Source organism: Phaethon lepturus, unplaced genomic scaffold (genome assembly GCF_000687285.1).
Source record: "Phaethon lepturus isolate BGI_N335 unplaced genomic scaffold, ASM68728v1 scaffold12657, whole genome shotgun sequence".
Lineage (NCBI taxonomy): Eukaryota > Metazoa > Chordata > Aves > Phaethontiformes > Phaethontidae > Phaethon > Phaethon lepturus.
In genome coordinates this window covers 684-26,156 of record NW_010549886.1, presented here as the reverse complement: position 1 = coordinate 26,156, position 25,473 = coordinate 684, and the positions used below count along the sequence as shown (strand labels likewise).

Genomic DNA, 25,473 nt, shown 5'->3' with positions numbered 1-25,473 from the left:
GGAACAGGCTGCCCAGGGAGGTGGTGGAGTCGCCATCTCTGGAAGTGTTCAAAAAAACGTGTGGATGTGGCGCTTCAGGACATGGTTTAGGGGACATGGTGGCGCTGGATTAATGGTTGGACTTGATGATCTTGAAGGTCCTTTCCAACCTAGTGATTCTGTGATTCTGTGAAAATAGCGTTTTTATTTCATTCAAATAAGCAAAGCTGTCTTAATTAAAACTAACTGCAGATAACCACCCAGCTCTTCCTGCCCCCCCCACCTTTTTTTTTTTCTTCAGAATTACTTGGAGAAAATTTTACATGAAATTATGTAGCAAGGCCATCACATCTCACCAGTATCTGCACCTCCCTGTTTTCTTCGGGAAAAAGAAAAAGATGATGGAAAGACCAGATACTCCATTTTGTCTCATCCTTACAATTTATGAAGTTCAGTTGTATGAACACTATGCAAGTTAATTCTGCAGACTCCTACTCTTGCAGTTTTCTTTGCCCTCTCATATTTGAATGTATGCAGACTTCACTGAGTCCAAACTAACAAATAACACAGAGCTACTTTAGATATTTTAGACCTCAGAAGTAAAGATGTGGTCTCCTATAACTTGGTTGCTATCGCCTAACACCGCATCCTGCTGGCACTGTCAGCTGATGTTGAGGAAAATGGTGAAATGGCAGTTCCAACTATTCACGATCCTTTTTGAAGGAAAGGCAAACTACAGACAGCAATGAGATTTCGAACCAATGGACGACAGATATATTGGATTTCACTAACAATTTGATTTCAAAAGGCTTTGGATTATTTCCTATAGTCAGCAATCGAATCAGATAATCTACATTCTTATACTGCCTTACATATAGAATATTTCACAGATGACAAAATCAAAATAATTTAAAACGAAAATACAAAACAGTGCAATTCATAAATGTGCATTTAGTAAAATGAATTCATATTTCCCCATGAAATTTCACACATATTTATCCTTGGTGAGACTTAAGTCTGCTCAAGCAAGCAAAATGTGGGTCTGTAAACAGTACCTACGTGCCTCTACTTGTTTAATGTTAAAACAGGCAGGGTCAGGATCCAGCAGAGGCATTATACAGAAAGGCACATCACGAAGGCCAATGTTAGAAGGAATTGCTTCTGGAACCATAGCCAGCATATCAAAACAGTCGGGCTTTTTGTACTTGCCTGCTACTGTTTACCGCTGGCACCAGCTTCACACAGCTTCTGGAACAGTGACCCAGCACAACCTGCTACACAGGCACTGCTGAAACGCACAGGTTGTTCCTACTGTCCGTGAATCAAAGAACTGCACTGCCTTAAAACAGATCCTCAAAATTAGGGATAGTAACTGGAACTGTGATACAGGCAAATGAGGCACTTCCTACACGAACTGGGGTCACAGCCAGGGACGCGCTGAGAAGTGCTGCCTTCGCAATGGAAATCATGCCTTTAAGATGACAGCGGTGTTTAACTGTTGCAGCTAAAAAGCACAGGGGCACTCATCGCACTTGTGAAAAACGTCTGTAAGCAGCTAGATCCGCAGTCACTAGGCGAGTGGGTGGCTATCAGTAGAAATTTGACAGGAATGAGAACCCTCCCGCTTGGTACATTTGGACGGGCCTGGTTTTCATGGTCTGACCTCACAGTAAACTCTAGGTTCTGGTTTTTGTACTACATTTCTTATGAAACCAAAGGCAGTAAACCACTCCACCAGATGACACATGGGGTGTGTGTAACAATACAATAGAAAAAGAGCTGCTGTGTCAGCTTGGCCAGTTCTTCCCCCCTATCACTCATTCTGACGCAGGCATCTTGTTTCGGACTTTGTGCTCAATATTTTCTTGTATGCCAAATTTTCTGTGATGGAGTCACGGTGACTGAAGAGATTCTTGGGCCAGCTGGTGACAATAGGCCCTTTGTTCAGCCGACAGACAGAGCCCTCGCCACTGTAGGCACTGACGCAGAGCTATAAAGCCGCCCCTGTAATGCTCCTGCAGTGCTGATCTCTGGGAACCGGGAAATTCCTTTCCCTTGGTGTCATTCTCCTACACAATACGGAGACTCTCGATGTTCTAGCAAAGCTGAATGGAGAGCTTGCTCTTTTTAAGTAAACGCAAAAGGCTGTGTTAACGCAGGGTTATAACTGAGCTTAACTGAGTCGGCACACAAAAGTCAGAAAAACGCAACCTTGAACTCTCCTCAGCAACTGTGTCCCAGGCATGGAGGCATGTACGCTATTTTCTATTACTGCACAGTTTCCCATCAGAATGCAGCGCTACTTTTCCCTCACCAAAACTTGGGCATGATTAAGAATCTTCGGAAAAAAAACCCAGGTCTGAAATCAGAGTGATTTACTGGTGGGCTTCCTTTTAAGCTCACAGGTCACTATAATAAAGCCCATGCTACTGCCCATGCTGGCACAACAGTAAAATCTGGATTGCTCGACAGCAAGCGACGAACAGCATAGTTCCCCATTTTAAGACTATTAGTTTGTTCTACACAATGGCAGTTTCAAGTAAATGGAAAATCCATTCGTTTCCTTGGATTAAAAGCCCTACTACAAAAATCAAGATTAAAAGGTGATTACACATCACTGCTATGAAAGGTTTAAGACTGAAAGATAATAAACCCAACTCCAACTACCTGAATTATTCAAGCATGAAATACACACCTGAGTAATTTCAGAAACACAGTATGTGATTACTGCCCGCAAAGAGGAAAACCCTTTGTAAGGAGGTTTGCACAGTGACTACAACATTACTGCACCTTAAGGCCTGAAACAAATACTGTGAGGTATTTAAAAGGGAACTGTCAGGAAAGCACAAATATAGGTGAGACTAGTAAAAGATGAAACAAAGACTAGAATTGTAGAGTATGTAGTTTGTAAAGTCATTAAACATGAAGACTGAGATTTTCTTTGTTGCATTATTTCTTAAACTCAAAAGTTACAAACTATCATAACTTGGAAAGACTGATTTTTTTGTGTGTTAATTTGTAAGGAAAGCAAGAATATAGATATTTAAATATTTAAATATAATTTTATGGTAACTGTATTTGTTTTTTTGTGTAAAAACGCACCATACTACCAAAGGAAATACAAAATTTCAGGTTTTCTATTTGAAAGTAGCATTCATAGGTCCTATCTTCCAAATCCCGAACGACGCAACCCTGACATTGCATTTATTTACCACTTGTATGTTATTCAAAGTGTGATCTGAAAAGAGAAAAGCTGTTGAACTCGTATCTTTGTTTCTTGGTTGGGCTAGATCTATGCTGCAAGTTGTCTAAATCTAAGCATGCAGCTTAGGCTACTTTGTGTGTGTGTACAGCCAAAAGATAATGCTTGAGTATACTTTAAAACAAATATATAAAAATTTTTATAAACAAACATTGCAGTATACATTCTTGTTTGTTTAAAACAACATAGTTTTCTATTCAGGAGAAATACCCTCTGCTGTATTATTCATGGGTGTGTGCTCTATCAGCTTGGCTACCATTTTACTACTTATTATACATAGGTATACATTTTTGCACCTAACTTCTAAATTTGCGACCTGTCTGTGACTGGCTGAGTGGTTCATGACCTCCTCTCACACAGCTTAGCCCTGCAGCCCCCTGCTACCAAACCCCTCCAATGCCCAATATATCCACATTCTCTTCTTTTTTTATTCAGGTGTCATTAGACTTATTTTATTTTTGTTGAAAGTACTACATAGGTACAATATTTCTACCACAAATTCTTATAATTTTTCATTAAATGAGATAAATTCATAGTTGATATAGGAAATTTTTAATTTCATGACTTGCATGCTTGAAGTCTGAAATACTGTGTTGCATACCTATCTTTTGCTTTGAGCAGAATATGGGATGATAAACTTGGGTGATATCAAGTTTAACCTCTTGATTGGACAACAGAACTGCAATAGGTCTAATCTTTATTACACTATCTTTACAAATAACTATGGTACTTATGATTTTCGTTACGATAATTTAGCCACTTTGCTTTATATTGTTTCAAAGTATTTATTTACTGACAAATACATTTTTTGAACAGGCATTTTCAGGGAGGGCTTTTTATGCAATTATATTTCATTTTATTCTTCAAAATACAGAACAGCTCTTCCTTTCCCAGGATTAGAGATCTAACTAAATAGCAGCATAGCATACATTTCTTCTTCTTGCTATGTTTCAAATGAACTGGTCCAATCTGCGCAGAAAAGATTTGCTTCTTTCCCACAATAAGGCAAAGAAGTGATTCACGCACATAATTAAAGTAATGCAGAAATATTGTCAGGATTAAGGTACACATCCAGGAAAAGATTAATATAGCTTCTAATGATGTTTTTTATTTGGTGGAAAACACACTAACTGGAAACATCCAATGGCTCTTTACTGTAAAGCATCTTACCTGTGCCAGCATATTTGTCTGTCATATTGATATCAATATCCAATTTTAAAGTCAGCATAGTCCTAATGACATCATCACTGCCTTTGCCTGCTGCCCACATGAAGGATGTTCTTCCCTCAAGATCTGAGTCATCTTTTACAGAAGGATGTTTCAAAAATACTTCAACTGTTTCCTGAAAAGATATTTGAAATTAACGTTAAAAGGAATCTGTAACAACATGAAACTATTGTGTCTCATTTAGCTGTTTATGAAGCAAATCAAAGCTTCATTTTTCCTTTTTATGTTTATATAGAGCAATAGCTCAACAGGAGCACTATATTTTCTGCTATGCCCTTTTCCTCATCAATGTTCGTAGCGCATCCTTAACTACAGTTCATCACTGTCATTTATTTCATACTTTTTTCTTTTTAGCGTCAAACATCATGTGTTCATCATAAGGAAGTAAAAGACACTACAGTCACTGTGAAGAAAGCAATGGGAAAAATATTATCAGCTTATCAAAACATTACTAATACTATGATGCTAAAATAGCGTTCCTTCAAGATTCTCCTGACATATTTTTTTCTCTAATTCTAAATATGCCTGCACATGCAAATATTTTAGTTTGCCAAACTCTAATAATTTGGGTATTCAAAAAAAAAAAATTTGGGGGGCAACATAGACATATTTCCTAATTTTAATAATATCAAAAGGTTATTAATTACAGAAATATTATAAATAAAAAATAGATTAAGAAAATCGTTACACCCAAGTCCAGGCTTTCCACTGTAACTGTTACGTTAAAATCTTTATTTAAATCAAAGCAAAAAGAATTATTTTTTCAAATGCTCTGTTTGTGTTAAGCTCTCAGCAAACAAGTCCACTTGCTTAACCTGCTGCTAACTTCTTGATAAGCCACACAGGAAAGGAAGGGAGAGGAAATCACAACTGCTACAAAAAGAAAAGATAAAATCTTCCCCTAATTCTATCTTATGCCTTACAAAGGCTGTGTATTTAAACAGCTGGTAAACATGTCTTAAGAGCCACTGATAGTCTAGCCAATAAAAACTGAAAAAAGTGAGTTTCATAATTTTATTTTTATATTTCAGTATTAACACCATTTCATCTTTTCCTCCATGTGACCCCCGAAAAGCTCTATCACTGCTGTGGGTAGGATGAGAATTCCTTGGCTATAAGGAATCAAATGCTTATAATCACAAAGGTGTTTAAATGCCTAAGTCCTACTGATTAGTTTGGATTTTTTTTAACTACTACTTATTATTTCATCCCTCTAAAGAAATGGATTTATCATTTATCATGAAAAATATTATTTTTCATTATCTTATGTCAATGTGATCTAACACTTTAACAGCTTCGTGAATTTGGGTCCATATCTGAACTATCAGTTTGTTGTAAAAAGGTCCAGCCAGAAATAATGAGGAATGGAAGCATTAAGCCTTCCACACAAACCAGCATGTGTTTATAGCTTTGTGTACTCACACTGACCACCACTACACCTCAGACACGAACGGCTACTCATTAGGCCAGCAACTCAGCACCCTACCAGTACTCTGCACTGCTTGAAATCCTGCAAAGTGAAAAGCAGTATGAAGGCTGGACCTTTTCAATACTAAGGAAGACATCCTACAAACATAAATAAGTAATTTTATTTTTCCATTAAGTTTTAGCAAAGTAACATTTCTTTCAACACTCTTTTTTCCTAGAGTTTTTAGTGGGAAAAAGTGGAATAAAATCCTATAGTGCTATGAGAGTTATTTTCCAAAACGAAGTTACCAGAACTTGAAAACAAAACGAAATTAAATTAGATCAAGATGGTTAAGAAATCAGAAAACAGTAGTATCAATCAGTTTAATCCTACATGTATTTTGTAATGAAAAATCACATGTATTTTATCTCTGTTAAAAGAAAGTGGAGAAAACAAATTTAAAAACAAAGATATAAAACAGCAGTAAAGGAGAGAAGTAAACCTGGATCGTTTAATTCTGTGCTATCAAGAAACTCTAAAAAATACTAAATATTTTTTTTTAATATTCAAAGATAAGACGGGGTATCCACATCTCACTTACTAGATCACTATATAGAAGTATGTGAAAGGGAAGTACATTACAAGTACAACTCTGGAAAAACAGGAAAAAATATATAATTAGTCCTGCACTCTGCATACTAAAATCCATACTAATAGAGCATCTGCCTTGAAACATGAAGTTCAAAAATTTAAAAAGATGTTTATTTGGACCTTCTGCAGGATACATAAGCCATCTAAATCTCAGGCAACCTATTTGGGTGGTTATATTAAGTCTCTTCTAGACCTTTTCCTTCTATAATACATGGGAATAAGTTAGTCTTGGAGAACAAATTCTTCACATAAATTAAGTGCCAGCTAACTCTCTTCAGTCTTTAAAAAAAAAAAAAAAGTCATATTAGAGTAAGTAACCTGCACAAAAACCGAGCGAAGAATAAGATATTGAGTTACGTAAAACTGAAAGCAATACAAATATTTATAAAGAACACACTTTCTTCTTCTTGTTAGGGACTAAGCAGCATTGCATTTTAACTGAGAAACATACCACACTTATCCAAACTTGGGCAGGCTGAACAGAACAACGTGGCTCTCAAACTGTAAGTATATAGATGCTACTGCCAAAACAAACATGCATGCCTCTCCACTCAGTTGTTTGACTATGTATATGGAATGCAGTGGTTGGATACATCATCACCTAAAAGAGGCTTGCAGATCTGAATGAGATTCTTCTGTGTGATTCTTCATGTAAGATGGGAAACAATACATTCATTGTAACTACAGAAGATTACAAAAGAACGTCTGATTCCATCACCTACTCCACTTCCCCATAAAAACCTAAACAATATCATAGTTTGGCTGGCTGGTGGGATCAAAGGGCAGAAAGATAATGAAGACGTTTCATACACCTGAATCAAGCCCAGAGAAAGAAAGCCAGTATGAAAAATCATTTTTAAGGAATGTATGAATATATAAAAGAAAAAAAAAAGATAAAAGCATGTGGAGATAATCACCAGATTGTAAATAAAAACATTCTATCTTTCCCATGAGTCTGACTCAAACTAGAAAAAAGGGCTTTTACAACGTAAATATTTTAGGCATGTGAGTCAGACACAAATTGTACATACTACGTAATGGATAACAATCAACATCAATAAAAAATTCTCTATAGAGGTGTAAGTTATACACAGAGATATGTTCCAATGAAAGTCTGAGTTTTAAAAGTATCTGTATGGTCTTACTAAGATCATCTCCAAAAAACCCTACCAAAACCCCAGAACTCACAAAGAAAGAAGGTGACAGCAGTGGTATTAATATACATTGGTCATTTCCCTCTTTCAATAATTCTTCTGGATTTATTAACGGGAATGGTTCCCAAGGGCATTAAAATTTTACTTGTTTTATGAAAATTAATATGTGGGTAGGAAAGGAAGACCCAAATTTGTATCCCTGTTAAGAAAATTCTGCAATGCACGCTACATAACCACATTAATTAGGCACTAAATAACCCTTTTTGTAACGAGAAGTTATGAATAATACAACTGAAGAAAACTTAGATGGGAGTTCTCAGCTTACTATGTATGGTATAACTGAACGATGAGAGACAGAGCAGCAAGAAAAAAGCCTTCTGAAGTTCCAGCGCTTGAGAACTACTTCTATAAAAACATCTACGACCAGCAATCATTAAACTGCTGCGTTTTATACTTAGCTCTATTGTAATCTTGCTCTGGAACAAAATTACCTATTCTGCCAAAATATAAGAATTAGTCTGTCTGAGAAAGCAACTTTCTTTGTTGGGTGAATTTTAAAGTATTAAAAACTTTTAAAAACTTAAAAAAAACAGTGTTCATACAGAATTGTGACAAAAGGTATGTGCTCTTTAGCCATGCTTTATGAGACAGGGGTTCATTCATAATAGCAAATATTCATAAGTTAATCATCTTCTTGAAGGCAAAGACTGGTTTGACTGGTACTGAAGCAGCTGTGCAAATACTCATACAGGTGATCTTACTCTAGGTACTTCGTAACTGCTTAGATTTTGCTATAATAAGCCTTAAAAAGTGAAAGCACTGTAAAATAGTAGGTGCCATTCTGCTTTCTATACCTGACTATTGTGCGTTCTGATGTAAACATATAGATCAAAGGGCTTTTCTTTGTACAGTAATTTAGTTTTTTAAAAATCTATTTTTAATAGATTGAAATTAACCACATTTATATCACACAACATAGGAAAACTGAATTAAGCTTGTGCAGACCACACTGTGTTTATATGATTTCAAAAACAACTCAAATACTTTGTTACATTATAAATATTTCAGCAAAATATATTTACTTCACATTTAGGGCATATGCTACTTACAGCAAAGTTGCTCTGCGCTGCATAATGTAGGGGTGTTGCACCCTGACTATCAGATGGGATAGTTCCAAACTTATTTCTTTCTAATAAGAGATGGACAATCTGTGCATGACCTGAGAAAAATAATATAATAAAACCAGATGAGTATTGAATCCCAAAGTTAAACACTTTAAAAACAATCAAACAAACAAAAAAAGAAGAAAATGAACAGTCTTCAATAAATAGTAGTATGTTTGTGTTGTAGCCATTATAGTCTAAACATAAGACTTGATATTTGAACTATTAAGCCTGGCATGCACCTTCTTCCCAATAATGTTCCAGTTCCACACTCTGTATACTCATTTTTGAGGGGCATCTGTAAATCAGAATTAGCTATGAATAGGAACATGCGGAAAGATTTTCTATTTCTTTCAAAATAAATCGCTAGAGCATCTCCCTAAACAAAGAAACCAGCAACAGCTGGTCAGACAACTACGATATTAACATTGCAATGAATGAGTTGAATATTTCCAGAAAAAGCCGCATTTGAGTTAGAAGTCAGTCATAAGCAGTAAAGTGAGCATAGACTAATGATGATAAGCATTTGTCCATCTACGTTAAAAGGTAGGCTAAACCATTGACAATTTCATCCTACATCACATTGTTTTACAGAAATTAAGTGTAAATTCTGTAATTCGGTTTTATTCAATCTAAATTTCAACTGAAGATGTATAGCAGATTCTGGAGGCTAGTCTACTACCAGATGCTGTATCTACAAGAAAAAACAGACTGACACAGACAACTCCTTCCATCAAAACAGATTAGAATGTTTTTAGATTAAAATCACAACTTTATATCCACTTCACAGACAGGAAAACAAAGACACAATATAGCATATTGCCACAAAAGTAATATTTTGTATGCTTTCTTTTGTAGGCATATGCAGCTCACAGAATATCTTAATGACACGGTAGTTTAAGAGATAATGTAAGGCATAAATCACATAAAAATACTCTGATTTTACAGAAGAAATATCCCAGTATCTTGTGTGTGGGGAAAACAATCAGTTTTGCAGCTTGTTACTTTTGCACAGTTGACTTGAATTACTTCTGAATACATGAAAAAAGTAGGTAAACCTTTCTATTAGCAGTAGACTTTGTTTAATGAAAACATCAACAATTACAGAATGACGCTGTGTAACACTTGTGGTCTGTAGCTTTTAAGAACCTAAGAGATGGAGGACTACACAAGCCTTCTTTTGTGGAGTAACACTTTCAGACTTTGTATGCATAGAAGTATCAGAAACAAGGGAAAATGGTCAACTTGGGTGAAAAAGGATGAACAGCTATGTGGAGGTTATTTTTTTTTCTTGGCGCTTTAGGGCGTACAGGAAGGCTCCTCTTTCCTTTCAGCCATTAAGACAAGCGTGGACCCAGAACATCACAACATTCTGTCTGTCCCTTCCTACCAGAAAAACACTGAAAAGAGCTGTAATGTTGCTATGCTCTCCCCATCTCAAGACTACAAGAAGTGAATTGAGGTGCATTGGAAGAAGTTGGTTCTGACTGCAATCCCAGCAGGAAAAACACAGAAGTACTGAGCCTGGGAAAAAAGGTTGCCTGAACATTCAGGACACACAAGCAGAAAAAGGGTAACTTAAGTCTGTAATCAGGACAGGAGGTCTACCTAAATTATCTGTGTGAAAGCTTGAGGAAGTAAGAAAAAAAATTTTATATTGGGTGCAACAGTAAATAAATCGGTGCAAACATGGATCTCACTTGGACATTAAATGTAAACATTAAAACTCAATTCCTGAGGTCAAGAACTGTCATTTCTGTACTACTTTTATTTAGAAGAGATGTAACTTGGCTCAGGCTTTTATGTACACAAAAGAAAAGGTAATAGGAGCAATAATGCCCTATGATACAGTCACATGGCAACCCATCACCTTTGACAGGATATTTGTGGGTGCATTCATGCACTACTTAAAATCTCGTACTGTTAACCCATTTAGTAACATTTTAGACTCTTTGAGATCTAGATACAGCATCCAGTATCTAACTTAAAAACAGAATCCTAAAAATTAATCATGATTTACTATCAAAAGTTCCTCATGGGCATATGCCACCTAGAGACCTCATCAAGTTCACAAAGCACTCTGGAGGTCTTGGCACATCTTTCACCTTTATTCCACATTGATAAGACAAATCCATTTTTCCAACAGACAAAACTTCTCTTTTAAATACAATCAATTTCAAAACACGATAAATTTTGCTTCTTGGACAGAACCAAGTGATAATGACTTTCTTTGGGAGACCAATCCTGTGACACTTAAAATGATTCATAATTTCCCCGTAAAAATTCAATAACCCTACGTGAACACAAATGCGAACACTCTTCTTTTTTTTTGAATAAACATAATCAAACTACATTTATATTGTCACTGGAGTTGCAGTAACTCGCTCCAGTGAGCAATCTGATTCTTTGTCTGCAGTGTCCCAAAGGGTCATGCGGATGAAGCCTGTTAAAAGGAGAGAGAGAGTGTTTTCTTTCTTTTTATCCAGTACATGGTGTTTATTTTTTCATCCTGCACATAGCAGAATGGAAAACAGGAGGTCAATTTTCTAAATCATATTATTTTCATGCCTGTCATTTTATCAGTTTCATTTCCCTGTATTTAGACTATTTATATTTATCAGGTTTTTACCTGTTTCGCAAAGAATCAGTTTTGTAACCTGTAAAAGCAAACCGTGCAGAATTCACATATGCAAGGTTATAATTTACAGAGCATCTGAGTCTCAGGGTAGCAATCTGAACAGAAAAAAAACTTCATCTGAATAAAACTTCTTGTCAGATCTGATTAGATTGTCATAATGTGTCTGATGAAGAGCTTGTACTAGGAGTAGAAGCAATGTCAGTTCAGCCATTTTCTTGTTGTTCACTTGTGTGGGCACCAGATAATCTGCGATTTCTTTGTGGGGATCTTTTTAAGTCACTTGTCTATTTTGTGAGGGTAGTTTAGTAAAAACTAGATAATATAATCCATAAATCCACTTAACTGGGCACACATAAACTGCAATACATCGCAATAAGATAAAAGTGAACAAATGAGTGATGATGCCACTGTCAACTCCGCTGTATTGTAAAGCACTCCCTTCAGGCATCTTGCAAACCCTACATGACTGTCTTACATATGGACCAAGTAAGGGTGCTAGCATCGATCCATGTATTGAATATTAGTGAAGTTTTCTTATCTTTTCAGATAAAAAATAAATATAAACAGAAGTTCTGATATTTTATTCATGCACCCCAATGGATTGTCTGGCATACATGCTGGGGTTTGCACACCCCACTTTGGACATCACTGTTCTAGAGCACCAAGGTTTTTTTTTAACCTATGAACAAAGCTACATTTGCAAGAACATCTCAGTGTACTCTAATTGTTCTTAAATCATGAGCATATATAGCCTGCTGAAGTAACGCATTTGAAAATGCTTTGAAAAATCTGAAGCTGAAAAGAACAGTCTACACACAATCTTCTAATCCTGGTCTAGCAGAAACTATTACTGTTCTAAGAGATTAGTTAGCATAATGCCAGCTTGGAATTAAATAAAAAACAGAGACAAAGATTAAATACCAGTCAATTAATTATTAAATGACTTCAGCATTGTCCAGTTTACCAAGTAAGGCTGCCCAGTGAAGTGGAGTTCGAAACAAGTTGTCATAAGATGTCACATTGCAGCCTTCGTAGGAGGTCAGGACATCAACAACTGCTACATTCCCATCAGCAACAGCAAAATGAAGGGGAGTTCGTCCTTCATAGTCTTGCCAGTTAAGCAGAGATTCTGTGGGTGCAGCTTCCTTAAAAAAAAAAAAAAAAATTAAAAAATATTTAAGTTGAAGGGAAAAACTATATACTCTTTACAGATTTTTTTTTTTGTTTTTTGAGCCTTACAATAAGTAGATAAACTGTCCTTGTTCAGTAGAATATAACTCTACAACCAAATACTTTTGTTACAGTATAGGCTATTTTCAAGTATTTCTTAGGGAATTTTTTTTAATACTGCATTATTGTACAAGACCTGATTTTCAGTACATACCCTGTACTTTTACCAGTCTGTTGTGGAAGTGCTCCTTACACAGATCTTTAACAGACTAACTCAGGCTTGTGAAAATAACTAGATCTTCTTACTTGATTTTCTAAGTTGAACACGACATATATATCTTCATATTTTTCTCCTAGGACACTCCCTTTTTTGCACAAGTTAATCTTATGGCTTTCATTGTAGTACTTTTCTAGCATTTTAAACCCACATGACTATTAGAGTATTTCTAAAGGAGATGTCAAGGTCTCTAGCTGACAGGATAGAAGTAAGTTAGAGAGTACTGCTAATGAATGCATCTACTTGTAATGGGCTTAATTTTGAATAAAAAAAAAAATTTAAAGTATCATGATTAGTCATTTGATCACATAACATAGGCATTAATAGAAATAACTTGACTTTTCATCACATTTTCTTAAAAAATATGTTAAATTACTTTCACATAGGGCCCGTAGCTATATAGTTTTGTATTATGATAATTTTCTATTCATCAGCTTTTTTCTAGACACATTTCTCTTCATGACTTTCTTTCTCAGGCAAAAGAACAGAACAGGTAGAAATGAACATGACAGTGTTGCGGAAATCTCCAAATGGCAAGTATCATAAAGGCCCATGAAATACAAACGTTAAACTTCACTTTCCTGAATAAAGAGGAACCTCTAAAGAAAATGGTAAACTATAAAACAATAGAAACTCAGGACGCAGGACACCAAACACCTAGAGCAGAAGCAAAATGTCAAAACAAGAGCTTAAATAAACTACAGGGACAAAGTCTGCTGTTCTTTCTCCAGCAATGCAGACCAATTCACTGAAGTCATAGGAACCCTGTGCAAAAGAAAAAAGTAATATAGTCCTGAGATTTTCAACTTCCAACACTAGAGTGAATTTTACCCATGACAACTGAGAAAAAAAGTCCTTCTGAAAAGACAGAGCCACACAATATCTTACAATATACTTATGAAAGAGGAGGGAGAGACTGTGATCAGTGCAGCTTGTTCACAGTTAAAGCAAGTTCCTGATGCACTTCTCACTAAACTAATTGCAATTTTTCCAATTGACTTTAGCTAGGTACACAAGCAGGCCATAAAATCACTTCTATTTGCATTATTTGAAATGCAGTAAGTATTATATAGAAAACAAACAACTAACATGGAGAACGATATATCAAGAAGCAGAAAGTCAGGAAATTCCAGAGTTATGGTTTCTATCCAAATATTAATTGACCAAGGTTGTATATTCTCTATGTTCTATTTAATAGATAAAAAATAAATGCATTTAGAGTTACATTTAACCATATTTCCTAAGTGCAATCTGGCTAAATTAATACTGCAGTAGTAACCTCAACTATGCAATGCCCTGATTCTTTGTTTCTTCTGTCTTACTTTCTAACAGGGTCAGCTTAAACCTCCTAATACTTGATTAATATAAGTTTTCTAAAGTTAAACATTTACATACGTCACAAACTGTATGTAAATTCTAATTAAGTTGCCTGTCCCACATACAAAAAAACTGCATCAGAGTTTTAGATATCAGTAGTGTTAGCCATGTTTTGCTAGAGAAAAGAATTCATATACTTGAAACATACTGTAGTTCAGTACTGTATCTAGCCACTAGTACAGTAACAGATAATCTATTAAAAACATAAAAAAATGATAAATGTGAATCTCTCAACTAGAAATATAATTGAAGTTAACATTGTTATATGCACAAACCACAATAATCAAAGCATGAGTAACACTTCTTTTAGTAAGCATTCAAAAGTATTTATCTGAGCCATTATAGTGAAATGTGAAGTTTTATGTTCTTCCCTACCTTTAATAATTCTCAGGAGAAAGCTAACTGATAATATGCTTACCTTCTGTCTATTCAAAGAGCTCAGCAGGGGGATTACAGAGCCCACTGCAAAAACTCAGAAGTGATCTTTATGAGAAACATTTTTAAGAATGACTAAAAATGAATGATGGTATGCACTCAAGTTATTACTGAAATTCTAACTCCACCACAGGAAAACCTGTTTGAACAAAATGGACAAACAAGAAAACAAATGCTTCTTCATTTTACCTATAAGTTATTGATGTAATCTGCAAAGCTAATTTTCAAGCCTTCTAAAAGCACAAAAACATATTAAATAAATGACTCCTAAAACTCCTGGCTCACAGTCACTGATGTTCCCCGGAACATATACCCATAATCACAAGTGTTACTTTTGCAAAATGGTACAGAATCTTTTAATGACAAAGCCACTATTTATACACTAGTCTGAAAGTACTCACATGTTTTGAAATTTTTAGCCAATTAAACTAAAATTTTCTAGGCCTCTCTGCCTACAATCAAGAGTGCAATTTCTTTGGATTTTAAGTTGTTTTGGTGTAAAACTAGCTAGAAGTCAACTGTCACGTTATATTAATATTTTAAGCACAATACACAGAAGAAACAGAAGCTACGCTTTTTTCTGCGGCAATTAGAACAATGGAATTGTACGCAATAATGGAATGTATTGTATAAATAAATGTCATGTCTCTTACCATGAAGAATAAATAAAGAGAAGAGATACAAAATAGACAGAGAGTACTAAGCAGTTGCCTCCATCATATTAATGGAACCTTATTCTGTTCTTTTCTCCTTAAATCGTCCCAATGTTTTTCATGTAACCAAGCACTGCTGAATCTGGAAAGGTGGAAAAGGAAGTTGACCATGAAAGGATCTCCAAATTAGAGTTTCTCTCTACTTCACATGTTTACTTTTTAAATGTCATGAGTTCCATTTTCACTGTATTTCATGGATTTCAATATTATATAACCAATTTGTTTATAACTGTTACCCCTGCAAAGCCAATCTACTTCTTCAGCATTCAGTTGAGCTCTTTTCTTTATTGTTTATTTTGACAGTCCCGTGGCATGGGCTAAGTAGTATACAAACATCAAACAGAAAGATGACCCTTAGTTTTATGAATTTATAAACAGGGGACAACAAATGGACACATCCAGATGACAGAGCACGGAAAAACAATACAGTATTTTTCAGTATCATAGACTGTGGTCTCAATAAAGAGACAAAGGCTGCCAATACAGATTGGCCAGCGGTAGATATCAATATCTGACTGCTATCTGAGCAACGGTACACAGCTTATACCTTATAGCGCTTGATCATGAAAGCAAAGACAAATGGTTTGTGTTGGATGTGATTAAAAAAATGGAGAGGCAACAGTGACACAGAGTTGTAGGCGTTTTTCACTGCTATCACTGCAAGACCATATTCTCGTGAAGTTAGAAATGCAATTATGGGAGTTAAGAGACAAGATGACAGAAAATTTAAGTGTGTGGGTACATACATTAGAAATATCATGCAGAAAGAATGTGAAAAACTATAAAGCTAACCTGGATGTGAAGACCTAGGGAGGAATGAGAATCAAAAGTGATGCTTGGACAACAGATCTGGAGCTGGGTAATAAGGCAAAAAATAGCTAAGAATGAAGGGGAAGATTGTGAGCTCTGCTAGGTAGATATCTATCAAGACAAGAAAGAAAAACACTTCAGTTTGGAGAGAAGACAAGCTCTTACTAAAGGATTAAACTCAGAGGAACCACCACCACCACCAAAAGGTATTTATGGTCAACAACAGATTCAATCAACAGATTGATTACCTAGTAATAATGTTTCTGTATCATCAACTTTTACAGCATATTCTGTAAGCTAAAGTACTTTTTAATTTAAACTTATTATCTTACTCCATCAATAAGCATATATCGACATAACTATCTGGAATATAAACAATTTGGTTGATGTTTGAAAAAGCCTAGATGGACTCGAGAATACACTCTTATAATTGTCAGTGTGGACTCGAGAATACACTCTTATAATTGTCAGTGTTTTAAAAAAAAAAAAAAAAAAAAGACCAAAAAAAGAACCTGGACATGATCATGATTCTGTATTACCTAAAGAGAATCTTTGAGAACACTTTCAGTAAGGAGACAAGCATTTTTGACCTCTTGTAGTGCATCTGGCTGGGATAGAGTTAATTTTCCTCACAGCAGCAGGTATGGTGCTGGGCTTTGTATTTGTGATTACAACTGTTGATAACACACTAATTTTTTGGCTATTGCTGAAGAGTGCTTGCACAGCATCAAGGATTTCTCTTTTTCATGCCCGGCCCTGTCCTGGTCCCATGATCCTCCCAGTGAGTGGGCTGGGTGTGGGCAAGAGATTGGGAGGCGACACAGCTGGGACAGCTGATCCAAACTGACCCAAGCAATATTCCATACCATATTTCATCATGCTCAGCAAAAAAAGCCCAGGGAAAGGAGGAGGTAGGGGGATCCCGCTCATGGCTACACCGTTTGTCTTCATAAGCAACAATTAAGTGTGCTGAAGCTCTTTCCAGTTTCCTGGGAGTGGCTATCATCTGCCTGCTGATGGGAAGTAGTGAATAAATCCCCTTTTTTGCAGGCAACTTTTGCTTTCCGTACTAAACTGTCACTATCTTCATCCATGAATCTTCTTGCTGTCCATCTATTTTCTCCCAGTTTCGCAAGAGGGGAGTAAGTGGCTGTGTGGGTGTTAGGTTGTTGCCTGGGGCCAGCTCACTACAACTTTTAAAAACATTTAGTTTGACTATTTGACATTTGAAAAAGTCTCTATTTGAATACAGCAATCCTTACCTACTTTTCAGCAAATTTATTTCTCTACTGTGGCAGAAAATTAGACAGCATATACAAACTAAAACTTTGTGACAAAATGTTGTTTGTGTCAAATTGTTTCACAGCTGCATCCAAATTACAAATACCTTGAATAGATAGCAGCAATACAGAAAACAAATCACGTTAATTTAACACTGGAAAGTTATCAAAAACTATTTTTATAGAAAAAAGTATCAGTAACTGTAAGAGTATCAATGTGATTTGGAGAAATGCAAAGCAAATTTTCATATGCCACACAAGTTCTCAACTTGCAAGCTAATCAGGCAAACAGACATAGAAGACATTGTAGCTAGCTTACAATCAATATGTGTCTAGTTCTGAAAGACCTTTGAAAGACAAAGACATAGAGAGATTGTTGTAATGTGAGAGAAAAATTCAATTGAGACTTCTGTATCTTTCCATGTTGGTGAAGTTCAGAGATTTCCACAGAATAAAAATCAAGGTAAAAATCAAGCTGAGAACATGATTTCATTGTACTAATTATAACTGTCAGTGTAAAAAATGAAACTGAAATACTGCAGAAAGAGAAAATATGCCATCAAGGAAAAATTATTAAATTTGTCTAGAAAAATATCTGGAAAGTCTCTCAATAAACTGATCGTGGGCTGACTGATAATTGTTCAAATATTTCCCAGAATTATGACTCAAAAAACCAAATTAAATTAGACTTTTCAGTACAGTTAACTAGAAATAAACCTTCAAATAATGAAGAAAAAGACCCACAATAAAGAAATCAGCACGCAAGATGCAATCAAGACTGGCCATTTTAACTAGGAGAACTTGCAACTCCCTTCCCCCCACAAATGAATAGTTACACACATCAAACTAATTAAGAGAATATACATAGTCCCTGAGTTAGAGCAAAGATATTCACCCATAGAACTCAGAATAAATCCCTTTCAAGAGAGCAAAAATATTTAAGATTATTTTTTACAAAATTCTTGATATTAGGAAAAGCATATTATTTCATTCTCAGGGAGTCAGTGGACTAAAATGAAAAATTTCAAGAGAACAAAAAAACATTTCTGTCAGAGTAAAGTAATAAATACAGAAATTGTTATATACATAATAGACTTTCTTACCAGAATACATTTCACTGTGTGAATTGCACTAGGGTCCTTGTTGTTAGCTGCCCAGTGAAGTGGGATTTTTCCTTCAATATCAGGGATTCCAATATTTGAATCATGTTTTATGAGAAGTTTCACATGCTCTGGGTTATTGTAGTAGGCACTCCAATGCAATGCAGTTTGCTGGAACACAAGTTTTACAAAACACATTGAAAAATGAATATGAGATGAAAATTAAAGTTGGTTAGATCCTGAAATATGATTTAAACATATTTTCACTGAATGAAAGAGATCACCTAGTCCAACTCCTCTGCTCAATCAGGGTCAACTGGAACAGGCTGATCTGGACACTGTCCAGTCAGATTTTGAGTTATCTCCACAGACAGAGACTCCACAACCTCTCTGGACAACTGTCCTAGTGTTTTAACCTCCCTCACAGTAAAAAAATACTTTCTCAGAATTTACTGTATTTCAACTTGTGCCCATTGCCTCTTGGCCACTGCATCTGAAGACCACTCAGAAGACTCTGGCTCCACCTTCTTTACTGCCTCCCATCAGATATTTATACACATTGGTAAAATCACCCCTGAACTGTCTCTTCTTCAGGCTAACATTCACAGGTCTCGCAGACTCTCCTTGATGTCAGATGCTCCAATCTATTAATCATCTTTGTGGCTCTCCACTGGACTTGCTCCGGTATGTCTATGCCCTTATTGTACTGGAGAACCCAGAAGCAGACATAGAATTCCATTTGTGGTGCCAGCAGTGCTGAGCAGAGGGGAGGGACCACAGGTGAAACCAGCTTTAAACAATGCGTAAATGAGAAATCTTTTGTTCCACTTCAATAAAGAGGACTGACAGAAAATGGAGAGCATGTACCTAGCATGGGTGACAACTCAAAATCATTGGAAAACAGGCTTTAAACAAAACTGAACCAGACATCCATCTACCTAAGTAAGAGTAGATACTCACACGTCTTTGCTACTGAGGTCTGAATTAGGTCTCAGCTACATCATCTTACATAAGACCCACACTGAGAATCCCTTATATTTGGAATATAAGTATTTCTGGTAGGAGATTAATTGCTTCACAGAAGGATTTCTTGGACTAGGAGGATACTGTCCATACTACTTAGACAGTCAACAGGGCAGCACCATTGAGTGCAGCAATTTCAGACCTGGAGAAAATATCTGAGCTTGGTATTTAGCAATCATGTTCAAGTTAGAATGATCATCAGAAGTAGGCCTCAGCCAGACCTGTACTATAGAACAACTCCAGTAATTCATCTGGTCCCTCTTAAATTTGGAAGTCTCTTGGAATAACACAAGTTGATGGACAAGCATATAGCAAGATTATGGTCCACTAAAGGAGATGACACTGAGTACTGACACTGGACTTCCATCCATCTTGAGCAAGAGTTTTGACTTTCTGCACCATCCTTATTCACCCGGAATTTGGAGGCTGAATTAATTACTGAATCTAATGCCCACCGACCCATGGCAGTCCCAATAAAATATCAAAAGGCAATCCATGCTCCTATTGACAATTCTTGACTGCCAGTTGCTTTTTATTGGCATTATCAATGCTTATACTTCCATTAGAAAACCAATGTGTGGGGTTGTTTTGAACAGCAAAACTTTGGTATATTAAGAAGCATTTTATTTATCAGCCACATCTCTCCCAACTGCCAAGTAGCAGAGGGTTGTAAGATACAGAATGAATTTTATTTCCCATCTCTCTTCCCCCCTCATCCCTGCAAAATACTACATGCCACTTTGATTTGAAAACTGAGAGAAATAACTGCTGTGGAAATTTGTGTATAAGTCTGCGATACACTGGATTAACATCCTTGAACAGTGAGATAGAATGTATGAGTTCACTATCATATCCTCAATGTCTAAAGAAAGAAGGCAAAAACTTTTGATTACCAGGAGACCAAAGTAGCCTTGGTTTACTGGTTTATCTCACCTGCTTTTCAGTCAGTTGCCTACATGAAGTAGATGTAAAGGACAGTTGCTCTTTCTCATGTTTAAAAATTATATTTGACAATCTTGATGCGCACGGTTGCAGTAAGGGAAATGAATAAGCTATGTGCCCAACAGGGTCAAATGTGCTGGACTCTGTCCCTGAGACCACCTTTCATCAAGCTGAATTCCATCTTTGCTGCTGTGACTACTCATAACACAAACTGGAATGAAAGCACTCTACATTTTGTGGGAAATCTGGCAATGCTTTAATACTGCCTTGGAAATCTGCTAAACAACAGGCAAGGTTTCTAAAAGGCTTTGGCTAGTTTCCATATACCTTTGTTAATTAATTAACATGGTCAGGAAGTCAGCATGACCGCTCCACAACGACTGCTGTAATCGTAGCCAGGGTTTCCATGATACACGTTAGAATATCCTGGAAGGCAACAGCTGATTGCTAGGGCATAGGCTGGTTCAACACCATTGTTCAGAGGGGACAGAGGATTTATTTGTTGGAAACTGGGCTTGCAGCTGTCTTACCCTGCTTCCCAGATGATAAAATCAGATAAGGATTTCAGAGTTTAAGCAGTTACATCAGAAGAAAGTCCAGTCCCCTTCTCTTACTATGTCCTCTTGTGGTAGAACGAAAACCCACTACATGAGATATGGAATGATGATTTCCACTAAGACCAGCCTTGGCAAGCTGGTACAGCGGTTATCAGCTGATCCAAATACACTTGATCAGGGCACTCACATTTGAATCAGTGGTAGATTAGTGCCTGGTGGGGAGAGTTTTTGCACCTGTTCCAAGACCACTTATGAATTGTAAGAAAGAGACCTTTCTGCTCAACGCTTAAAAAGCCTCCATCATCAGTAAAAATTCCAGTTGTACTCAACACCATGCCTACCTTGCCAATGGTAGTTACAGAACTGGTTTTTTGTCTTCCTTTTGCTATCTATGTTCACAGTGTCTCACTTTTTGTTACTATATCGTTGCAGAAAAAATTTGGCTTAGGGACATTCATACCTCTGGTATGAAAGAAGCGTCTTTCAGATTTCAGGACACGCAAACTGCTCTAGCACGTGAAATTTAAACCCAATATTCCCAGATTAACAGGTCCACAATAATTATTGGAAGTCTCTCTACTAAAGGCAGCATGATCATATCACAAACAGAACATGCACCAAGCATGCCAACAAGAGGGATGAATCTGTTTTGTTCAAAATGTACATGGAAACGCAAGAAATCTTTTACCTAGAATGTCTGTCAGGACTGTGTGAAAGTCCTATGCCTCCTCATACCCTACTATTAATGCTAATGGAGGCAACCGTTTCTCATGCTTTAAATCAAGCATTGCTAAGCACTCAAACTTAAGAACCACACTAATCTGAGCACCTCAAAAAAATACAGTTACTGTATGCTAAATAACTGTTCCTTTTAAAATACGTTAGCATGCTGTTACTGTGGACTGGCAGTACCTCTCTGTATGAAGAGTAATAGTAAATCAGTTGTTTTAAGAACTGTACCACTTTCCTTCTAAAGATATGTCATCTCTTCTGGCTGGTTATTTTAATGATAGTCCTTTTTAACAAACATCAGTAGATTATTTTCTGAGGCTTTTAGAAGTCGGTGTGCTTTTGAAGCAGCCTGGTAATTTTATTGATGAGGTCGAGCATGACTTTACTTTGCAAAGGGGACATGAGACAACTCATGATGACATATGCACTATATGATGTACCAGAAAAGTCACCTGGAGATTTCCTGGACTTTCAAGCAACTGTTGCCGCTACAGTTGCAGAAAATTAGTCTGAAAGACTTTGTTCTAAGAAGGTAGTAATGTAAAGCTCTGAAGCTGTTAAGATTACATTTTCTCCTGAGGAAGTCTGCAGTTTCACAAAACAAATGTCCAAGTGACTAATTGGTGCTCTGCTTCGAATGAAAGTCTCATGCCAGAATGTCAGTCAACTTTATCGTCACATCCCTCTCACTGAATGATGCACCCATGGAAGCAACAGTGCATGTGCACTGACAGCAGACCTTCTGCTGCCAATTGTCCCATTTTATGACGATGATGATGATGATGATGATAATAATAATAATAACAACAACAACTTGATACTTTTTATTGTCCCTGTTAGAAAATCTTCTTGACAAATGGCATCACATTCTACCCCAGGCCAAAAACTCATGTGTGACTAGCAGACTCTAAAAATTGTCCATTTTTACTTACAGAGATAGAGAAAAAAGGACCATTGACCATATGGATTTAGTCTATGGATATTCTTACCCTTGGACCATCCTCATGGACGGAAGTGAAGGAATGGAAGTGAAGGAGTAAATTTGAGCCAGGAAAAAAAGGGTGGTGGTGGGGGGGGTGGTTTGAAAGTGGTGTTCTGAGTTTTGTCTCTGTTCCTCACTACATAAAAATATTTTCATTGGCAACAAATGAAACCGATTTTCTTTAAGTCGAGCCTGTTTTGCCCATGACAGTAACTGGTGATCGATCTTCCTGTCTTTATCTCAACCCATAAGCTTTTTCAACCTATTTTCTCCTGTCCCACTGAGGAGGTGGAGTGAGAGAGCGGCTGGGTGGGCATTTGGTTGCCTGCCAAAGCTAAGCCACCACACGTTTCTAAAAGGTAGCACCTGTGGACAGTTGTGTCAATATCACCACCATTTTAGTGGCCCCAGTGCAGGACAAAATCGATCACCCAGTGTTAGGAACGGTACCTGCCAACAGCAAACCTGTATTCAGCTCAGCACCAAAAGGTTTCCTTTTTTTTTTTTTTTTTAACTCACCTTTGGTATTGACAAATACTTGGAAGGTCTTTGGCACAAAGTTTTCTAGTGACACTTATAATTAAATTATTCTAAATGTAGGCGTTTTCCAAGGAAGAAAAGCAAGATAAGCACATGCTATCCAGATTCTAACAAGGATCACAATTTTACAGAAAGACTTAGACCTTAAAACCAGTGGTTTATGAATCCTCTATTATTCTACATACTCTCAACCAGAATGTCAATGAACTCAGTGCAATGAAGTTTTACATCATTATCATCAGGAAAATATTAATATTTCTAAAGGTGATTATTATAATACCAGCATTAGTCACTCTTTTGAAGACTCAGAAAAAGTATGTTATGACTGCAGTAATTTTTCATACACAACTGTTTCATGTAACACCAATTTCTAAAGCTGCTACAAGTGCTGTCTTAAAATAAGCAGTATTTTTACCTTGTTTCTGTCCTGGGTATCCACTTCTCCAGGTGCCATGTGTTTCAGCAACAAAGCTAAACATTTTGGGCTTTTGTGACGTGTAGTTAAATGTAATGGTGTCATATCCTCTAAGTCCTTCTGCATCCAGTTCCCTCTACGAGCCAGTAAAAGTTTCATGAAACGGTAATTTCCCTGGGTAAAGAAAAATGTCAGAAATTTAGTCTAGTTTATGAAACCAAATGATCGTATATTTACTGTTGTATTACATTGCCTAAAAAAATGCACCAAAACAGCTCTAAGTTTTGGAAACATCCAACAAAGATTTTTTGTTAAAAAATATTAGCTCTTGATTTTTAAGTCTGTTTTCTTACTTGGTATGCGATACATATCTTCCATTAGCAGAGAGTGTAAAACAGGGTTCAATAATACCAAAAATTCTGCAATTAAATTCAGTTTAACTTCAATAAACATAATGTAAATACAACCGAAAGAAGACCATTACATGCTGGTTTCAGCATGGTAGACAGTTATCAGATGAGGAATAAACCTAAACATGAAGAAAGATTACAATTTTCAGAATGAAAGTAAGAAAAATAACAGGGAATGATTCAGAGAGATAAAATGTACTCATCTGAATGAGTAACAAATATATGGAAAAGTGATTGTTTCTTACATTTTTTAATTGGGAACTGTATATGTGTTTTGTTCTGCTGTATGCATAAGTGGATGGGATGGCTAGCTTTGTAACACATTTAGAATATTTAACACTCTGGATTTACTGGGTTTTCAAAAGAAATAATGTAGAAATGCTCGTGTGACTAATAACTGAGGGTTGATCTCAGAGAAAAGAATCTGGTTTTATTTCTCAAATCATTGAAGAAGCCAGTCAAAAATTAAAGATAGAATCATGCAATTATGAAGCAGCTGTAGTGATTTAAAGTATAGCCAGCCTTGACTTGCTACTGCCCCTTGCTTGGAGGCTATTTTCCATATAACAGAGATGCTACATAGAACATTTTGATACTTTCACTTCACTTCAATATACAAAGTCCATTGGGTTTTTCAAAACACCTTCAGCTGTTAAGTTTTAGTCGAGGACCACTAACAGCTGGAGCAATAACTCGTTAAAGCAAAACATCCAGATGGGTTTTTTTGGATCTAGCTTGTGTGATGATGTTTTAAACATCCCTATTCTTTCCCCACTCTAACTTTTAACCTTTCCTAAAGTGAAAGGAGTCTCCCAGTTTTGCTGTCTCCCAACGTTTCCTGAAATACTAGTTTTTGCCGATTTCAGATATTGACAGTTTAAGTAAAAGTATCAATTACCCAAAAATATAATGAAAATAGAAAGCTCAGAACCGAAAATAAATTTTACTAATTCCCCCCAGTAAGGGAAAGCTGCAGCATTTGAAGAAGCTTTATTCGACAATGTACACAGGAAGGGTGACACTCAAATCAATAGAAGTCATGTCTTTAAATTCTTCTGCTTATGGGAATACCTGCAAATTAACATATTTCAGTCTGCTACAACACTTTTATAAATCCTGAACGTTAACTCAGTCCCTTTAGGCTGTCTTTGGAAAAACAATGAAAAAAAGGTAACCATGTAGACGAGTGCAAGCAGCGCTCATGAATGGGGGCACTTTGTACATCATA

The 25,473-nt window shown here is 36.4% G+C and overlaps 1 protein-coding gene across 1 annotated transcript in view; it reads right to left on the bottom strand.

Moving 5' to 3' along the window:
* INVS (inversin) overlaps positions 1-24,009 on the bottom strand; it is a gene marked incomplete at its 5' end in the record, with an annotated part of 54,075 nt that extends 30,066 nt beyond the window's left edge. The window contains 5 exons of the mRNA XM_010290394.1: positions 4,412-4,583; positions 8,791-8,900; positions 12,447-12,627; positions 18,648-18,815; positions 23,836-24,009. Of these exons, the coding sequence (XP_010288696.1) occupies positions 4,412-4,583; positions 8,791-8,900; positions 12,447-12,627; positions 18,648-18,815; positions 23,836-24,009 (805 nt within the window). The remainder of the gene's footprint in view (positions 1-4,411; positions 4,584-8,790; positions 8,901-12,446; positions 12,628-18,647; positions 18,816-23,835) is intronic.
* Between the last annotated feature and the right edge of the window lie 1,464 nt (positions 24,010-25,473).